The 18,598-nt window shown below is 43.1% G+C and overlaps 2 protein-coding genes across 2 annotated transcripts in view; one reads left to right on the plus strand and one right to left on the minus strand.

The window, feature by feature from the left end:
- Positions 1-17,514, minus strand: part of C8H16orf72 (chromosome 8 C16orf72 homolog) — a 32,730-nt gene extending 15,216 nt beyond the window's left edge. Inside the window, exons 1-3 of the mRNA XM_036194808.1 lie at positions 16,932-17,514; positions 16,228-16,308; positions 1,805-2,080 (exon numbers count right to left, since the gene is read on the minus strand). Coding sequence (XP_036050701.1) covers positions 1,805-2,080; positions 16,228-16,308; positions 16,932-17,157 — 583 coding nt within the window. The 5' untranslated portion in view covers positions 17,158-17,514. The remainder of the gene's footprint in view (positions 1-1,804; positions 2,081-16,227; positions 16,309-16,931) is intronic.
- Positions 9,636-12,169, plus strand: LOC118590132 (60S ribosomal protein L39-like). The gene is made up of 2 exons (XM_036198007.1): positions 9,636-9,716; positions 11,981-12,169. Exons 1-2 carry the CDS (start codon positions 9,636-9,638, stop codon positions 12,167-12,169), a joined length of 270 nt encoding a protein of 89 aa, XP_036053900.1.
- Positions 17,515-18,598: the final 1,084 nt, after the last annotated feature.

Genomic DNA, 18,598 nt, shown 5'->3' on the forward strand with positions numbered 1-18,598 from the left:
TATCTTCTTACTAACCCAAATACCCTTGTTTAAACCTTCAAATCAGACTAACAGTCTCCCATAAACTGAGAGCCATTATCAGAACACAACATTCAATTTTAAATGTTTCTAAAAATTCTGTGAAGAGGCCCTAAAACTTTAACCCAAAACTGTTTAGCTACATGACTTTAAAGGTACAAACCTGTCAAATAAGAGTACACTCTGCTCAAATATGTATTGAATTAGTGCTTTACTGTAAGTTCACCACAGGCAAAAATTATTTTTGCTGATTTTATAGTTATACTTACTAATACCCTCATAACCTAAGCATAAGTAATAGTCCTTTCTACAACTATATCTTACAAAACTCTCTAAGTTCAAAAAATAATAAATCACAGGTTCAACAAATTCAATCTAAAAAAATGCACTGGCCCTTAGGAGCATAGTTTCCTCATGGAATCTGGGCTGCCCTTTTACTGTATATACCCTGGCATGGTTATCTAGCAAGCATGGCTTCTGTTTTGTGAAATTGTCTCTGCAGGATACTAGTATGCAGGAAAAATATTTTAAGTATGAATTCAACCATAAACCACACTTGAAGAAAATGACAATATTTAGGAGAGGAAACTATATCTCTAAATCAATCTGACATATTACACACACCTCTTATAATTATTTTTCCAAATTTAAGAAATATGTGACACACTAATCCAGTGGGGGGGGGGGGGTCTACCTAAATAGTGTGAATATCAGAAATAGTATGCCATTTATACAAATTTCTTCTTGAAACAAGTGCTTTAACTTGTAAGTGAATCTGAAGCAGGGTGGAGGGAGGCAATATTTTTCCAGCTCCCTCTTTCCATTAGGGATATAAGAAAGTAAATTAGGAATGGCTGCCAAATGGCTGTGTCTCTGCACACATTAAAATTTCCATGATATAGAAGCCATTTAGACATACCCCACTGTTTATTAGCAGGTTAGCCTTATTTTAAATGACCTATGACCATTTCTATATCCTAAAAATGTTAGCTTTAAGAGAATGCATGGCCTAACTCATAACTCACTTCTACCTGGCTAGTCACCAGGTTTCAACCAGACTTACTTAGTTGCTGGTTGCTTTCTTTTTTTTTTTCCACAGAAGTCTAACATGTCACACAGTAAGTAACCGTCTCTCTTTCGTACGAAGTCTATAGTAGACAGCAATAACAGACTTATCACTGAGGACATTTCCCTGTCTCTCCAAGAATACTAGATCCTCGGAGCATGACAGATCTGGCCTGGGGAATAGTGATGACTTGGCCACTGGCTATCCTATCACCTAAACAATAAAGGTTTGAGGGACAGCATCCAGGGAGTATGACTTTTCCAACTTCTTTCCCCTGGGCTACCAATTCACTCTCTATACTAGACAACCAAAGATTTGTTAAAGGTAGTCCCTGGTTCCCATGATAACCAACTCAACAATTACTGTCTTATTTGACTATCATGGACCAAGCACCAAGCAACTGTAACAATAGACTTAAAAAGATTTCCCCTTTACTCAGGAAGACTAAGAAAACATGTATAACATGTGAGTGCAAAACAATGAATTCTAATCCAGTGGTGCAGAAATAATTACTGTAATACTAATAAGCTCAAACTAACCTTTCAGATGGGCTGCCAATGTATGCCAATGTCGTTTGCATTCTATTTCAACACTTCTAGAACCAGTATTTACTATATTAGACAAAAACAGACAATATATCTGGACCTAACCCTAAACATGAAAATGGGTCCACAGGCACACTTAACCATTTTCCAAAGAAATATGTTTAAACGGCTTTACCATGCAGAGCTATGGCTTCCCGGAAGGGTTGCAAATCAGTCTCTACAGATGAGCTAGTTTCCGTTGAAGTAGCTCGATTAGGGGACACTACAGTCAGTCTTGGGGGAGCTCTAGAGTTTCGTGGTGGAGGAACCTTTCCACACAGGAAGCTGATCAAATCTTCTCTACGAATAGTTCTTCTGCGCTTTTTAACCCAGGCCAGCACATCCTTATTGCGTCGCTGATAGCCAATCTGAATTCCAATATCAAAACTTCGCTGATGGGTATCCACGCTTTCTATTAGAAAAAAAAAAAGCAAAGGAAAATACAGTGATCATTACAGCTGTACATTTGCTCCTAAAGAAACCCACTTTGTACGTTAACCAAAATGAGTAAGCTATGAACATTCTAAGGCCACAAGTAATCTTTTTTTTTTCTTGAAAGGTAAGTTTGTAATTATATTTATGTACAGAAAATTTAGCAGTGTACATTTAACCCAATTTAGTGGGGAGCTTTTTTGGCCTTTGCCTTTTCCAGCTTGGCAATTTGAACCACAGATTTAGGACCCAGGACATTGTCTCCCCAGTAGTAGCGGATCTCACATCTGTCGTTGTAATTGGTCCACCAGCTTAGCCACAGCACCTAGTCTTCCAAGTTAAACTGTGTGAAGTCACCAGTGGTACATGTCTTCCTGTGTGGACCAGCCGCCCAGCCTGGCCTTCCCCTTGATAATGCAGTAGGGGACCCCCACCTTGGACACAGAGCAGACAGGAAGACCACCAGCTCAATGGTGTCTACATCGAGCCACAAGTAATCTTATAATCCAAAATATACCTTAGTCATGTTTATAACATTAAACATTTAATCTTCTAAGTCTAAATTCAGAGTTCAAGCCATAATTCTAAAAAATTCAGAGTTCAAGCCATAATTCTTAAAACTTACTTCCAACTCCTACCAAAAAGATAAACACTGTATACACAAACAAAGGGGCTACTTTTCTTTAGTCAAAGTAACTTGTCAAACTTTAGCCTATCTTAAAAGTATTAGGTGTTACTTGAGGAATGAAGAAATCTGTCATTAAATGAGTACTACTATCCCCTTACAACAAGTAAAACCAAAAGTTCCCACTCACTGCCCTCAATAATATTTGCAGTCTGCTTCCAACCAGCAGCTTTTTGTAAATCATAACTCTTCCCTTGCCTTAAATTTCCCCAGAGTAGCCTCCCATATATACTGAAACTCAGTTCTGTAAAATATCCCCTGCCATTCAGTTGTTCTATTTAGTTGGAAACTATCTCAAAGTAAAAGTCACTCAAATTTCTTCTGAAGTTAGCTGCTGAGCTAGCAGAACACATGGAGTATATTTTATTTTATTTTAGGAAGACAAGATTTCACTATGTAGCCCTGGCTGGCATCAAATTGTAGAGTAGCCTCTTTAAAAAAAAAAAAAAAAAAAAAAAAAGTGGGGGGAGATCAATACAATAAATGCAGAGGTCTGTCCCACTAAGACAAATTATCCAGAGATCCCAAAGAGAATAAATCTGATTTTTTTTTTTTGGAGCTAAGGATCCCCAACCATAAATCTGATTTTTTTTAAAAAAAGTAGTACTAGCAATTAAATAGGGCACAGACTAGTTATCATGTAAAGTCTTGGCCTCAATCCCCAGTGCTCATCCCCAAAAGCAGGGTGAGCAGAGTGAAGCTGTATAAGCAGGACCCTGTAACAAGACTTTCTGCTTAGTAGTTGGCAAATCTTGTGTACTCTTTAATCATAGCGTTCTGGAGGCAGAAGCAGATGGTATCTGTGATTTTGAGGTCAGCCTGGTCTACAAAATGAGTTCCAGGGCCACCAAGGCTACAGAGCTCCTGTCTATTTTTAGGAGGTCAAAAAAGTGGGATGATCACTGGAGTAGGTCTAGTCTCTTAAAAAGTAAGTTCAAATAGGCTAAAGAGATACTTCAACAGGTAACTGACTGCTCTTGTAGAAAAGTACCTCTGCTCCATTCCCAGCACCCTCATGGTGGTCCAAAACCCTCATCTCAGCACTCAGAGGCAGAAACAACAGGATCTCTGTGAGTTCGAGGCCATCTTGGTCTACAGAGCAAGCTCCAGTATAGTTAGGACTACACAGGGAGACCTTGTTTTTAAAAACCAAAAAATCCAAACCATTATAACTTTGAGAAAGTAAAGTCTAATTTCAGATATAAAAAAGCAAGAGTGAGATCATCTCTCCAACTAGAATCCAAATCACCATGAAATAATTATCTGCTGCTTTCTCATTTCCTCAAATATATGAGCAGACATGAACTCCAACTTAAAAGAAAACAATATTCATGAAGGTCACACACACATAGCACTTTCCAAATCTTAGAAGAAAGATGAGAAAGCCATTCTTAAAAAGTAGATAAACCTCAGGGTGATCTCAAAAAGCTCTATCAGTAATTCTGAAAGAGCTGAGCAGTCTGTTAAGAAAAATCAATCAAGCACCAAAACCCTATCCCTTGGAACCAAAGAAAAATATAAAATCCAAGCAATCAAGATTTTATAGAAACCAGCCTTCTATCTAAAAAACACACATTGCTAGGGCTGGAGAGATGGCTCAGCTGCTACTCTTCCAGGTCCTGAGTTCAATTCTCAGCAACCACATGATGGCTCACAACCATCTATGTAATAGGATCAGATGCCCTCTTCTGGGATGCAGGTATCCATGCAGAGCACTACACATAAAATATAAATAAATAAAACTGGAAGGAAGGAAGGAAGGAAGGAAGGAAGGAAGGAAGGAAGGAAGGAAGGGAGGGAGGAAGGAACCAACCCACCCTACCTAAAGAAATGCTTTTCTTCAAGCTCCTAACTGGAGAGGTTTGTGCTGAAGAGAATGGGGAAGATTTATCTTTCAAAATTATGTTAAATTTGGTAACAAAACTTAAACACTGTTTTGATGATGAACACATCTAAACCTGTGGACATCAGATATCTGGCTCAAAAACCCAGGGCACAGAAACTGTGGGGATAGTCTTGTGTCCAGAACTATTCTATCAAATCAAAGCCATTATTGGAAAAGGACCACAAACCTCAAGGTAAGACCTACCCTTCAACCACAACATATGTCCTTATTACAACAGTCACAGTGAATGGTCCATGTTTTGTTTGAAAAATTAATGTTTTCCAAAATAGAGAGATTTGAAAGTCTGGTTTTCCCAACAGTGGCGTGCCATTCTATGCAGTACCTTCGTATATAATTCACAGAGCCAAAACTCATCAGGGTTTTGGTTTTGGTGCTATTGGTGCTAGAGTTCAAACCTTGCACATGCTATATTCATATCCTGCCACTGAGTACATCCTCAGGCCTTTTATATTTTTTAATACAAAACTTTGTGAGTCAGCAAAACAGGTATCCCAATTGAGGTTCTGAGACTCAAAGGGCCTTATCCAAAGCTAGATTAAGAGGCAGTTCTGTGACTCTGAGATACCACCTAACACCTGTCAGAATGGCTGAGATCAAAAACACTAATGACAGTCTATGTTGGAGAGGATGCAGAGTAAAGGGAACACTACTCCACTGTTGGTGGGAGTGTAAACTTATACAACCACTGTGGAAATCAGTATGGCAGTTTCTCAGAAAAGTGGGAATCGATCTACCTCAAGGAATGCTCGATCCAACCACAAAGATACATGCTCAACTATGTTCATAGCAGCACTATTTGTAATAGCCAGAACCTGAACACCACCTAGATGCCTGTCAACTGAAAAATGGATTAAGAAAATGTGATAGGGCAGTGGTGGTGGCGCACACCTTTAATCCCAGCACTTGGAAGGCAGGCGGATCCCTATGATTTCGAGGCCAGCCTGGGCTACCAAGTGAATCCCAGGAAAGGTGCAAAGCTACACAAAGAAACCCTGTCTCAAAAAACCAAAAAGTGGTACATATAAACAATGACATCATGAAATTTGCAAGAAAATGGATGGAACTAGTAAATATCCTGAGTGAGGTAACCCAGACTCAGAAGGACAAAGATGGTATGTACTCACTCAAAAGTGGAAACTAGATATAAAGCAAAGGACAATCAGACTGCAACCCACAGATCCAGGGAGGCTACCTAGTAGGGAGAACCCTAGGATGACTGTGGCTTATAATAAGTTTTGGTTTTGCCCAATCACTGGGCAAGTTTTATTGAAACATTTCACTATTAGGATAAGAATTTGTACCATAACAAGCTGAGAAAAGAATATGCTGGCTGTACTTTCAGGAGGGGAGGCTAAAATCTTTTTAGATTATGGATTAGCTTATAGAAAAATGTCTGCCATAAATCAAACAGTGAAGAGGAAGATGAATAGGAATCTCATTTACACAACTTAAGTAAAACATAGCTCTCTGAACAGATAAAGTAGGTTTCGGGCTGGAGAGATGGCTCAGCAGTTAAGAGCACTGGCTGCTCTTCCAAAGGTCCTGAGTTCAATTCCCAGCAACCACATGGTGGCTCACAACCATCTATAATGCGATCTGGTGCCCTCTTCTGGTCTGCAGACATACATGCAAGCAAACACTGTATACAATAATAAATAAATAAATCTTTAAACAAACAAACAAAAAAAAAAAAAACACTCCTATTTTGGGGGATTGGGGATTTAGCTCAGTGGTAGAGCGCTTGCCTAGCAAGCACAAGGCCCTGGGTTCGATCCTCAGCTCTGGCAAAAAAAAAAAAAAAAGTTTCTTCTGTATCTCAGAATCTAATCAATATTTATATGTATAATTCAGCTATTATTTGGCTTAAAAGGGCTTATTGAGAAATGTTATCATTTTTACTACTTTCTACAGAGAAAATACTTTACAGTTTCAAATAACCCTGGACTTTTGAATTATAACCTGTTTTTATGTTCAAGCTATCCGTGTATTTCCCCTGCAGTTGTACATAAAATGTTTTTACATCTAAAAGGGGGAGAAATACTATAGAATTGTATTACATGAAATATACAGAATATACAAATTCATAGAGACAGAAAGATTAGACATTATCTCAAGATGGCGAAGAAAGGAATAGAAAGCAATGATTTTCTAAGTATTTTGTGTGATAGAAAAGCCCTACAAACTGACAGTAGTATCAGGACATAATATTATGAATGTAATAAATCAATACAATTAATGTAATTAATGAATATCATAGTTATTGAATGAACACTGCGAATGCAATTAATATCATGAGTGTAATGAATATGAGTGTAATTAATATCTTGAATTTAATTCATGCCACTGAATTGTGAACTTAAAAATGGTTACAATTGCAAATACTACGTTCATTTAAAAAAATAAGGTAGAATATAATCACCACACATTATAAGTGTGTATGAAATTCTAAAATAGAAAGTGGTGATGGTGTCATGGGCCTATGAGGATACTGGATTAAAGTCTATCAAACTGTGCAAACAGGCAAATCGTACACTGTGTGAATTTGTCAATAAAGATTTTATAAAACATAGAGAGCTATGGATTCATTCATTTATGCTATCAAGAAGAAAAGAGGTGGTTCTGTCACCAAAAAAATCAATTCTTCAATTTAAAAAAAATTTAAAAAAAAAAATTCAATCTTCTTTACAAGCCTAAGATACAATACTAAACCAAAGCAATACTTCTAAAGAAAATTACTAACCACAAAACACTGGAATTTAAAGTTAAATTTACACTGACCATAGACAATCTAACAAATAAGGAAAAACAGGTATTTGGGTTTTGTTTTTTAGACAGGGTCTCAATAGCCCAGGCTGACCTGCAATTCATTTATAATGAGAATGGCCTTGAACTTCTGATCCTTTTGCCTCCACCTCCTGAGAGCTGGGTTTACTGGCATATGTCACCATGCCTAGTTTATGGGGTGCTATTTGATCCAGGATCATTGAGCATGCTAGATAAGCATTATTCAACCAGTAACTGAGCTACATCACCGGCCCCAAAGTAATGTTTTTATTACAACATAAGGATCTGAGTTAAAGTCAAAATGAAACTTTTCCCCAATTATTTAAGGAATATAACTCTCCTATAGTCCTTAAGAAATTAGTACCTAAAACTAAGAACTTCTTTTTCACTTCTGATGTGTTTTCCTAATCTTTACCCAGAACAAAAGATGGGAACCAAGAGAGAATCATAGCAGCTACTTACTGGTAATAAGCATCTCTGGCCTCTAATCCCTGTCCTCCCTTTCCTCAACTTTTTGCTGGGTAACTAACCATGTGTTAGGCAAAGTTTTCTCCACATTTGATATAGGAACAGAACAAGTAACTTAGTCCTAAACAGCTAACTTGCATAATCCCACACCTAGCTACGGTACTAATTCTCAGTAACTAAGCCATTTAACTCTGGACAAGAATTCTGTAGCAAGTTAGTATGGGCTCTTCTAAGTTGCAGAGTAGCACTAACATAAAACCAAACACCACAAACTGGACATATAAGAACACACAAGTGCCAGGCAGTGGTGGCACACGCCTGTAATCCCAGCACTCAGGAGGCAGAGCCAGGTGGATCTCTGTGGGTTCGAGGCCAGCCTGGTCTACAAAGCAAGTTCCAGGACCTCCTCCAAAGCTACAGAGAAACCCTGTCACGAACCGCCTCCCCCCCCAAAAAAAGAATATACAAGCAACAAGGAGAGAAATGCAAAGGTCACCAAATCACGTTACTCAGCCCACAACTTAGAAGGAGACTAGTGAGTCCACACCAATAAAGCCAATTTAAAATTTATTATTTATTTATTATTTATTTAGTTTGGATGTGTGTGGACACATGCTCAGAGATCAGAACAACTTATAGGAGACAATACTTCCACCCTGTGGATCCCAGAGATCCAACTCAGGTCCTCAGACTTGGGAACAAGCACCTTTACCAAATAGATCATCTCACTGGCCTGAAAATGCTTATATCCTATAAAATTTACAGACAGAATGAACTAGGCATGGTGGCAAATGCCTGCAATCCTAGCACTTGGGAAGCTGAGGCAGAAGGACTACAGAAAGTCCAAGGCCAGCCTGAGCTGCATGGTGAATTCCAATAAAGCCTAAGTTATTTGTTACAGAGCAAGACCTGGTCTTCAAAAGAAAAGATCACAAAATAAAAGCTTCAAAGCTTGGTACAATTTACAATGAAGAGTCACAAACTCCCCGGGTTGGGAATTTAGTTCAGTGGTAGAAGTTTAGTGGCTGAGTGCTTGCCTGGGTTCGATCCTCAACTCAAAAAAAAAAAAAAAAAAGAGCCACAAAAACATCTATCTCCAGGCAAAACACACTTTCTCCAACTATTGTTATAGGCACTCTCAACTTATACCACATTTTCATTATGCTCCATTCATCTTTGGAGTACAGATAATAAGTTATGTCCAAACTGGCCACAATGAATTGAAATGACTGTTAGAAACAGGATGTGAACTGGGCAGTGGTGGAGCATACCTTTAATCCCAGCACTTGGAAGGCAGAGACAGGTGGATCTCTGTGAGTTCCAGGACAGCCGGGGCTACACACAGAGAAACTATGTCTTGAAAAATAAAATGAAGAAACAGAATGTGACATGACACTGTCTCACCTATCCATTCTATTTAACTTGCTCATTAAAAAAGAATGTACATTGCACAAAGCTTATTGACATAAACAATTTTAGAAGACAAAAAAAAAAAAAAAAAAATACTAGAATTACTTCCTTTCACATTAAGCACTTCCCACTGTGCAAAATAACTTAAACAGTTAAAACCTGATCACCAGCACTATGAAAATTAAATACTCCCTAAAGGCCAGACACAAAACTAAAAGCTTCTATGGTATTCGTAGCCCTGTTTTTGTTAAAGGGAATGAAGAGATCAGCAGACTCTGAAGCATGAAGCTCACCTATTCAATACTACTAAAGCAGATACACAAAAACAACTCAACTTCGCAGTATCGAGAAAAAGCTCTCAATGTGTGACAGACTTCTAGCCAACCCTTGCTTCAAAGACACTTATTAAAAAGCAGTGCTAGAGGCCTGAAGTGGTGGCTCAGTGTTTAAAAGCACTTGTTCCTCTTACAAAGGACCCAGAACACACATGCTAACTCAAAATCACTCATACTCCAGTCCAGAAGTCCTGACACCCTCTTCTGACTTCCACAGGCACACATGGTACCCATATATGCTGGGGAAACACTCATACATATGAAATTAAGTCTTTCTTCTTTAAACTATAAATAGAGGTAAAAAAAAAAAAAAAAACAATTGGCTCTGGGCTTTAATCTCAGCACTGGGAAGGTATAGGGAGGTAGACCTGAGTTCAAGGCCAGCCTGGTCTACAAATCAAGTTCCAGTACAGCCAGGGTACACAGAGAAACCCTATCTCAAAAAAACAAAGAAAGAAGAAAACAATTAACTAGGAATGTTGGCACACAACACTTATAATCAATCCCAGCACTTCAGAGGCTGAGGCAGGATGAGTGTCATAATTTTGAAGACAGTCCAGGGCCACATAGCACATACAAGGTGTAAAACAGAATTCAAGAGAAAACAAAAACAAACCAGATGTTAGTGGCCCACACCTTCAATCTTAGCACTCTAGAGGTAGAGGCAGGAGGATCCGAGTTTGAGTGTGGCCTGGTTTAACATAGTGAGCTCCATGCCAGGCAGAATTACATGGTGAGATGTCTCAAAAACAAATAAAAAAATAAAATTAAAAAAACCTAATAAACACAACTGAGGCTGGGAAATGTAGCTAGCTGGTGGACTAGGCAGACCATAGGTTGGAGCCCTAGCATAAAATAAACTGGACAAGTCTGTTGTCCCAGGTAAAAGGTGGGTGATCACAAATTCAAGGTCATCAACCAATACAAAGCAAGCAGGAGGCCAGACTAGGCTAAAAACAATGGAAGGAGGTGGGAGCATTTAAGAAGTAGCTCTCTGTAGTTCCAAAAGGTACTAAAACAGCTAGGGCACCAGCTCCCACCCCAGCCTAGGTGTCCTGTAAGGCTACCAAGGCTAACCTTATCCTGAATGACAACCACCAGTCCAATCTTAAGGAATTACGCATACCCAAGCAAAAGAAGAAATTTAGAGAGACATGGTAGCATAATGATTATAATTCTAGTAGTTGGGAAGCTGAGGCAGGATCATTGCATATTAGAGACCAGCCTAAGCCAAACAGCAAGAACACTGTCTCAAAAAAATTCAACTATATACAATACCTTCCTAGTGAGGAACCAAGAAACCAAAATGGAAACAAGTCACCCAAGGAAATGAGGTAGAGGTGCAGCTCTGTGGCAGACCATTTATCTACCTAACATGCTGGGTTTCCTTCCCCAGCACCACTACCCCAAAAAATTAAAGCAAAGTTTAGCAGGTATCCACCAAACCTACTTAGAATCAAACAACCTCTTCACTCCTTTAGTTGAAGATACAAAATTCATACTATGCCAAGGGATGCTGTTCTCTTTGGAATGATCACATAAATCAAGAACCAGCCAACAGAATTTTCTTGCCCCGCCCCACTAAAAGCAGCAGGCAATTTGACAGATTTGGCATAAAAGGTCCAGGGTCTCTCATCTACAAGCCATATTCCCAAGCCCTCATTTTTTTTTTGTTTTGCTTGTTTGTTTTTTTGTTTTTGTTTTTCGAGACAGGGTTTCTCTGTGTAGTTTTGTGCCTTTCCTGGAACTCGCTTTGTAGCCCAGGCTGGCCTTGAACTCACAGAGATCCACCTGGCTCTGCCTCCCGAGTGCTGGGATTAAAGGCGTGCGCCACCACTGCCCAGCTCCCAAGCCCTCTTTTTAAGACAGGGCCTCACTGTGTAGCCCAGGCTGACATGAAACTTGCCACCTTCCTTCCTTAAAATCCCCAAGTAACTAGAATTTACAAGCCTGTATCACCAGGGCCTGCCCAATCACTCCATTTTACTGAACTGTGTCTTCAACAAAGAGACAAAACCCAACTTGTTTTCTCTTCCAAATCCTTCTGGCCATATCCCAACTAAACCACAAGTACATGCTCAATTTTTCAAAAGCTTATTAGCAATTAAAAGATCCCTAAGGGGTCAGTGAATGGGTTCAGAGGGTAAATGTCCTTGACACCAAGACTGATGATCTGATTTTGATGCATGTTTGAAAGAACCAACTTCCCAAAGTTGTGTCCTTTGATTTCTACATATACTAAGTAAATAAATGTAACTTGAAAATATTATTTTTTTCCTCCACCATGGTGAGCTATACCCAATTCTGCTTCTTGCCCTGTCTTCTCACAAGACTTTCAGAATCAAAGGATTCCTGGCCAAGAAACAAAAGCTTAATTGTCCTATTCCTCAATGGATTCAGATGAAAACTGGTAATAAAATCAGGTACAACTCCAAGAGAAGACACTGGAAAAGAAAGCTGGGTCTGGAAGGATTCATATAATGGTAAGACTGAGGGTTTAGTCTGAATCATGGTCATCCACCAATCCTACCAGTTGCAGTTCAACATTTTTATACTAGAGACTTGGTCATGTTTAAATCAGGGGTGTGGTTCGTCCAATAAGAAGATATAGAGCCTTTCAGTAAAATGACCTTTTTAAAAGAGGACTCAGGACAGACATGGTTGTAAATCTATAATTCCACTCAAATTCAAGGCCATCTTGGGCTACATATGGAGACATTCATAAATAAAGCAAGCAAACATATAAGCATGTCCCCAAAGACCCTTTTGTTCAGAGTTCTACCTCAACTCTGACTTTCCTGTGTGCTCACTTCAAAGAATTACCAAGGAGCACCATTCTTCCCTGGCTGCACAATGAGCCATTTTTTAGTTTATCATGTGACTGATTGATTATGTTAAATCCATGAGCATTGCCCACTTAAGAGGATCCCTCCAAAGTCTTTGTCAGTTAACTCTTATATTTTTGGTTGTGAGCCTAGCCTTTAACGGCTGAGCCATCTCTCCAACCCTTTGTCGGTTAACTCTTAAGTAGTTCATCAGAACTGTGAACAATCTGACTTAAATTTTTAGTGTTGAATTCATGTGTGATATTTTACTAATTTTACTGGTTCTATTTAAAAATTTATTTATTATGTACATAATGTATGTCTACCTGCAGGCCAGAAGGGAGCACTAGATCTCATTACAGATGGTTGTGAGCCACCATATGGTTGCTGGGAGCTGAACTCAAGGACCTCTGGAAGAGCAGCCAGAGCTCTTAACCGCTGAGCCAGCTCTCCAGCCCCCATTTTTTTTGTTTTTTTGTTTGTTTTTTATTTTTTTGTTTTTCGAGACAGGGTTTCCCTGTATAGCTTTGCGCCTTTCCTGGAAGTCACTTAGTAGCCCAGGCTGGCCTCCAACTCACAGAGATCGGCCTGGCTCTGCCTCTCGAGTGAAGGCGTGCCCCACCACCGCCACCCGGTTCTATTTAAGACAACCAAATAGTCTTAAAGCTGTATGCTTGTTCTATTATTATTCACCCTCATTACAACAAAAAAGGAGTTAAAACTACTTAATTCCAAACAAAATTTATCCATTCCTGTGAGGTAATAAGCATGTTTTATAGTCTGGAGAGATGGTTCAATGGGTAAGAGCAATGGCTACTCTTCCAGAGGTCCTGAGTTCAATTCCCAATACTCACATGGCAGCTCACAACCATCTATAATGGGATCTGGTGTACAGATGTACATGAAGACAACACATACATAAATAAAAAGCATGTCTTATTTAAAAGGACACTTAGTAGAATCAATTCACACTGACAACCCAGGAACTACATGTCCTATTCAAATAAAAGCAATGTTCCTCCTCATGAAGTTTTCTAAACAAAGAAAACCTACTGTTTGGAAACTCACTACAGAGTCCAGGCTGGCCTTGAACTCATTGATCCTCCTACCTCAACCTCCCAAGACTGGGATTGCAGACATTTGCCACAATGTCCAGCAATAAGCGTTTCAAATATAGTAATCAAACTAAGAATTATTTTAAGACTGGTGATGGCACACACCTATAATCCTAGCACTCGGGAGGCAGGGGCAGCCAGGACTGACAAAAAAAAAAAAAAAGTCTCTAAAAAAATTTCCTAAGTTTTTTTTTGTTTGTTTTGTTTTTTGTTTTGTTTTGTTTTTTGGTTTTTTCGAGACAGGGTTTCTCTGTGTAGCTTTGTGCCTTTCCTGGAACTCACTTGGTAGCCCAGGCTGGCCTTGAACTCACAGAGATCCACCTGCCTCTGCCTCCCGAGTGCTGGGATTAAAGGCGTGCGCCACCACTGCCCGGCTTGTTTTTTGTTTTTTATTTACTTTGTTGTTTGATTTTTCAAGACAAGGTTTCTCTATGTAGGCCTGGTTATCCTGGGACTCACTCTGTAGACCAGTTTAGCCTTGAACTCAGAGATCTGCCTGCCTCTACCTTCCCAATTCTGAGGTTAAAGGTGTGCACCACCACACCTGGCTCAACCCATCTTCTAAGAGACAGTTCTAGCCTTAACCCTGAAGGGACACCTTATCAATATGTGCGCCAGCACCAAAACGACGGGACTCATGCACAGCAGGGCACAGCAGTGAGTAACACGGCTCAGATTCTGCTGTCTTCCCTTTCACACAAAACTACAAAAGCAAAAAGGATAAGCCTCGGTTACCAAGATGACAATTTTATTACTCGACAACATAGAAGTACTGAGTTTTGGCAGAACCTAATGGCAGGGGCATGCCTTTTATCCCAGCACTCAGGAGGCAAAGGGGCAGATCTCTTGAGTTCCAGGCCAGCCTAGAGAAACTGTCTCAAAAATAAAATAAAGCACAGCATTGAGCTATTAATACCTACAATGTGAATTCAATGGATAAGTATATAGCAATCAGGTTGCCAGGGACTCGAGTGGAAGATATATCCTATTTGTTAATAGAGTATGTGTGTCAAAACGAAACTTCACATTTTTAAAAGGTGATTTTATTGTATGCAAATTATACACTATGGAATTTAATTTTGTTAAAATTTTAATTTAAATATTATTTCTTTCTAAATTCTCCTTCTATATAAAGCTAAGAGCTACCCAAAGAGAATGCTCAAGATCCCCAAGCACCAACAGATGCTAAAAAAATCAGTTTATTCAAGTAGTCAAAACTTATGAAACTTGGGCTAGGGTTGTGACTCAGCAGCTATCTAACTGCCTAGCATTTTGAGGCCCCTGGAATCCATCACCAACACCCTCCCCTAAAACCCAGCTACTTAAAATCAAAACTGAATAGTAATCATGGACACTGTGTTTCTAGCAGGGCATGGTGGTATACACCTATAATCTGAGCACTGGAAAAGAACCACAAGTTTGATACCAGCCTAGGCTACAGAATGAGACCCTGGCTTACAACAGCCAAAAGTCAATAAATAAGAGGTTTCTGTTTCTTCAGTAAGACTGGACTATGAGTTTCTCAGTCCCTAAATTAACATGTCAGTTAACAGTTCTCAAAATTACTGTCCCTTCAAACTGCCAAGTGTATTCTAAAAAACTTTCAAAATGCCAACACTAGAACCTGACGCTCAAGAAGGTGCTCCATACTGTTTCAAAGTTGTTATTTACTGAACTGCATAAATTTCTATTACCATTCCTGGACTTCTAATGTTTGAAAGCCTTTGACCTTAGTAGCATGTGTCCTAACAATCAAATCCAAATTAATCTTATCACAAGAAAATTCCCTAAGTTCTAAGTCAAACTTATTGTTTGACCAAGCTCCAACCGCCTATACACCTTCAGTCATCAGATCTGAAAATGAACTCCAAAACAGCACTGAACACAAAGCCATCCATTCAAAACTATTACAGACGCCAGCAATTCACAATCAATTACAAAGTAATTTTAAAAACGGTAAGTTTCAAAACATAATTTTGAATTTGCCATAGACAGGATAGCACGCATAATTCCAATCTAATCAGCTAGAGTTCAAAGCACTTTAATACTATCAAACTACCATGCTCCAAGAGGCCGGATTCAAGATTCTTCCAAGGTGATCCCCTCTGTGGTACATAAGGAAAAAAAAAAAAAAAACTTTTCTTCCCTCGAAGACTTTTCCAAACAGAAACAAGGCCCACCAGCCTTCCACTGCAAAGCTTCTCAATCAATCTCAGCACTTTGGAGACTGGGTAGGTTAAGTCCTTGCTAAAGGGTAGGAGCTGGAGTGTCTCAAGCACTGCAGTGTCAACCAGCACCCTCTACCCATCACATGCCAACAGCAGACCTCCTCAGGGATGACAATCAAATGTCCCTCAGGCACTGTCACATGTCCCCGAAGGAGGAGGTGGAGGAGTGTCAAAAACTTGCTTCTAGATATCTAGCTAGCACACCAATGAGATCCTCAAGTTGCAAGGCATTCAAGGTTAGCAGAAGCTGGACTTGAGCGCAGAACACACACCCAGGACATCAGCCGTCAACCCTGAGCGGCGCGGCCTGCCCTCCCTCCCTCCCTCCCTCCCTCCCTCTTAACCTGGCAATGCAGCAAGGTTATCTTTACCTTTGTAGAGGTTGGTGACGGCGGTGGCTGCGTTTTGGAAGGGGACCCAGAGAGAAAGTCCTGGCTGCTGACACACTCGGTCTGGAAACAAATCGGGGGAAAAAAATAGGGGGATAAAAAGACACACACAAGGACACAGAGAAAGAAGAGAATGTTATTTGGGCGTCAGTCACACCGGAACGGCCATATTAGGTTTCGCCATTTTGTTCAGGGTTTGGGGATCCCAAAGGGAGCGTGAGACCGGAGTTACGGGTCGAGGAGGGGAACCTGACATCAGCGAAGCCCGAGCGGCACACGGGCCGGGCAGGCGCAGGGAGGGCCCTCGCAGTCTCCGCCCCGAGGCCGGCTCGGGGCACAATAGGGCCGCCCCACCGCCTCCTTCGCCATTTTGTGACAGGGACGCCTCCCCTGTCCCCTCGACGCGGCCGGGGGACACCCGGACCGGTAGTGGGGACCCTCCAGGGGTCCGCCAAGCCGGGGTCCCCCCGTCCTTCATCGCAGTTCCCCCTCCCAGCGCCGCTCCTCCGTCGGCGTCGTGAGTCGGGCGGCAGGGGGTCCGCGGCGCGGCCGACCGTCCCCTCCCCGCCGCCGAGCTGTCCCCGCGGGGCGCGGGCAGCGGCCGGGCCCGGGGAAGCGAGCCGGGGGCCGGACGGAAGGGCAGCTCCGGAGGCCGGGGCGGCGCCAAGATGGCGGCGCGGCCTCACCTTTGTAGAGCTGAGCCACGGCCGTGGCCGAGTTCTGGAAGAGATGCCACAGCTTCTGCTGCTTGTGCTCGGGCTGCGCGGCGGCCGCCGCCTCCTCCTGCAGCTCGGGGGACAGCTGCTCGTCCTGCTCGGCCTCGGCCAGGCACTGCCGCTCCCACTTGGAGAACCAGTGCTCGGGCCCGTGCTCCTGAATCTCCGCCTCGCCCTCCTCCTTCCGCTCCTCCATCCTCCGCGGCCTCCCGCGGCCTGGCCGCCGCCGCCGCGTCCTCCTCAGGCGGGGCCCCCGCGGGAGCGTCGTCGTCAACAGGCCCGGGGACAAGGGGCCCGGCGGCCGGCCCAGGCCTCTGCTGCAAGCCCGCGGAGCCGGCGCCCGCCCCGCACAGCCTGGGGCCTCTGCCCTCCTGACCTCGCTCAAATGCTCCGCACCCTGCCCCGGCCTCGCCCGCACCCCTCTACCGCCCGCCCACGGCGCCCCGACCTCGCTCCGACCCCCGCCGCTCTCCGCCCGGCCTTCCCTGGCCGGCCTGCGCCGCCGAGCCCACTCCGAAGACTGAGGAACGTCGTCGACGGCCGCGGCGTCGACGCCTCTGCGGCGGTCGGGCCCCGCCCTCCCCCGCCCACATGCTGACTGGAAAGCGCCGCCCACTTGGCCAGCGGCGCCCCGGGAGGAGGCGGTTGGGGCGCGCCCCGCCGTCAGCCTTCCCCATTGGCCCGCTGCGACGGGTTCCGCGTGCCGGCCCCTGAACACAGCGTTCTGATTGGCTCTCCCGCCTGTCGCCCTGATGTCATCAATGGGCGGGGGTGGGGAAGGAGTAAATGTCAGGGAACACGAAGGCCGTGGAGCAGGGAGGAGTTGACAGTGTTTGCGTGCAGCCAACCAAAGCAGAAAAAATAGGTGTTCGCCGGCGCAGAGGGGCTGCGCGTGCGCAGTGCTTGCGGTCCCTTGTTGTCCAGCTAGGGTCACGTGACTCGGCCCGGTGACCGCACCCGGCGGGGGCCTTCCTGGGGCTTGCAAGCCCTATGGTCACGGAGTGTTTATGTGCTGATTCGGGGTTCTTGAGAAGTGCAGTCTGTTTCCAAAGCGCTTTCCACGTTCTTACGCCAGAGTTCCTAATCTTAGTGGGGCACATAAATCGTGTGAGTCCAAAGGAAATTCTCCCGAGGTGTGAGCGCCCCAGGGACGCCCACCACGGCTTCCAGGAGAACGGGGCCGGCCCGTGCTGGACATCGGTCCCGCCTTGGGCTAGTAGCGGCTCCGCACCTGTCCTGTGCACGCTCCCGGGACACGTGCAACCGCCGCCTCCCTCCCCCGCCCCTCATGGGCGATAGCTGGCACCCCCGCGCCTGCGCAGCGCCTGACGGGTGGGCAGCCCGGGAAACCGGCTCTGGGAAGTGGAGGGCAGCAGCGATGACTGGACCTCTCAGCTTCCTAGCTGACAGCCCGGGCAGAGGTCCTCCTACGCCTCTGCACAGCCTGAAAGTCCCAGCAGGATCTGACCCTGCCTGCTCTGGCTTCTCCCGAATCACCCTCCGTTCTGTCCAATTACTCTGACCCGTCGCATTCCCCTTCCCCCAACACCTAGTCTCTGGTCTGTCTGAAAGTTCATATTCCTTTTTCCTCAAAGGCGGGCGTGATGTCGCTAAAACACACACACACACACACACAC

This window comes from Onychomys torridus, chromosome 8, assembly GCF_903995425.1.
Source record: "Onychomys torridus chromosome 8, mOncTor1.1, whole genome shotgun sequence".
NCBI classification, from domain to species: domain Eukaryota; kingdom Metazoa; phylum Chordata; class Mammalia; order Rodentia; family Cricetidae; genus Onychomys; species Onychomys torridus.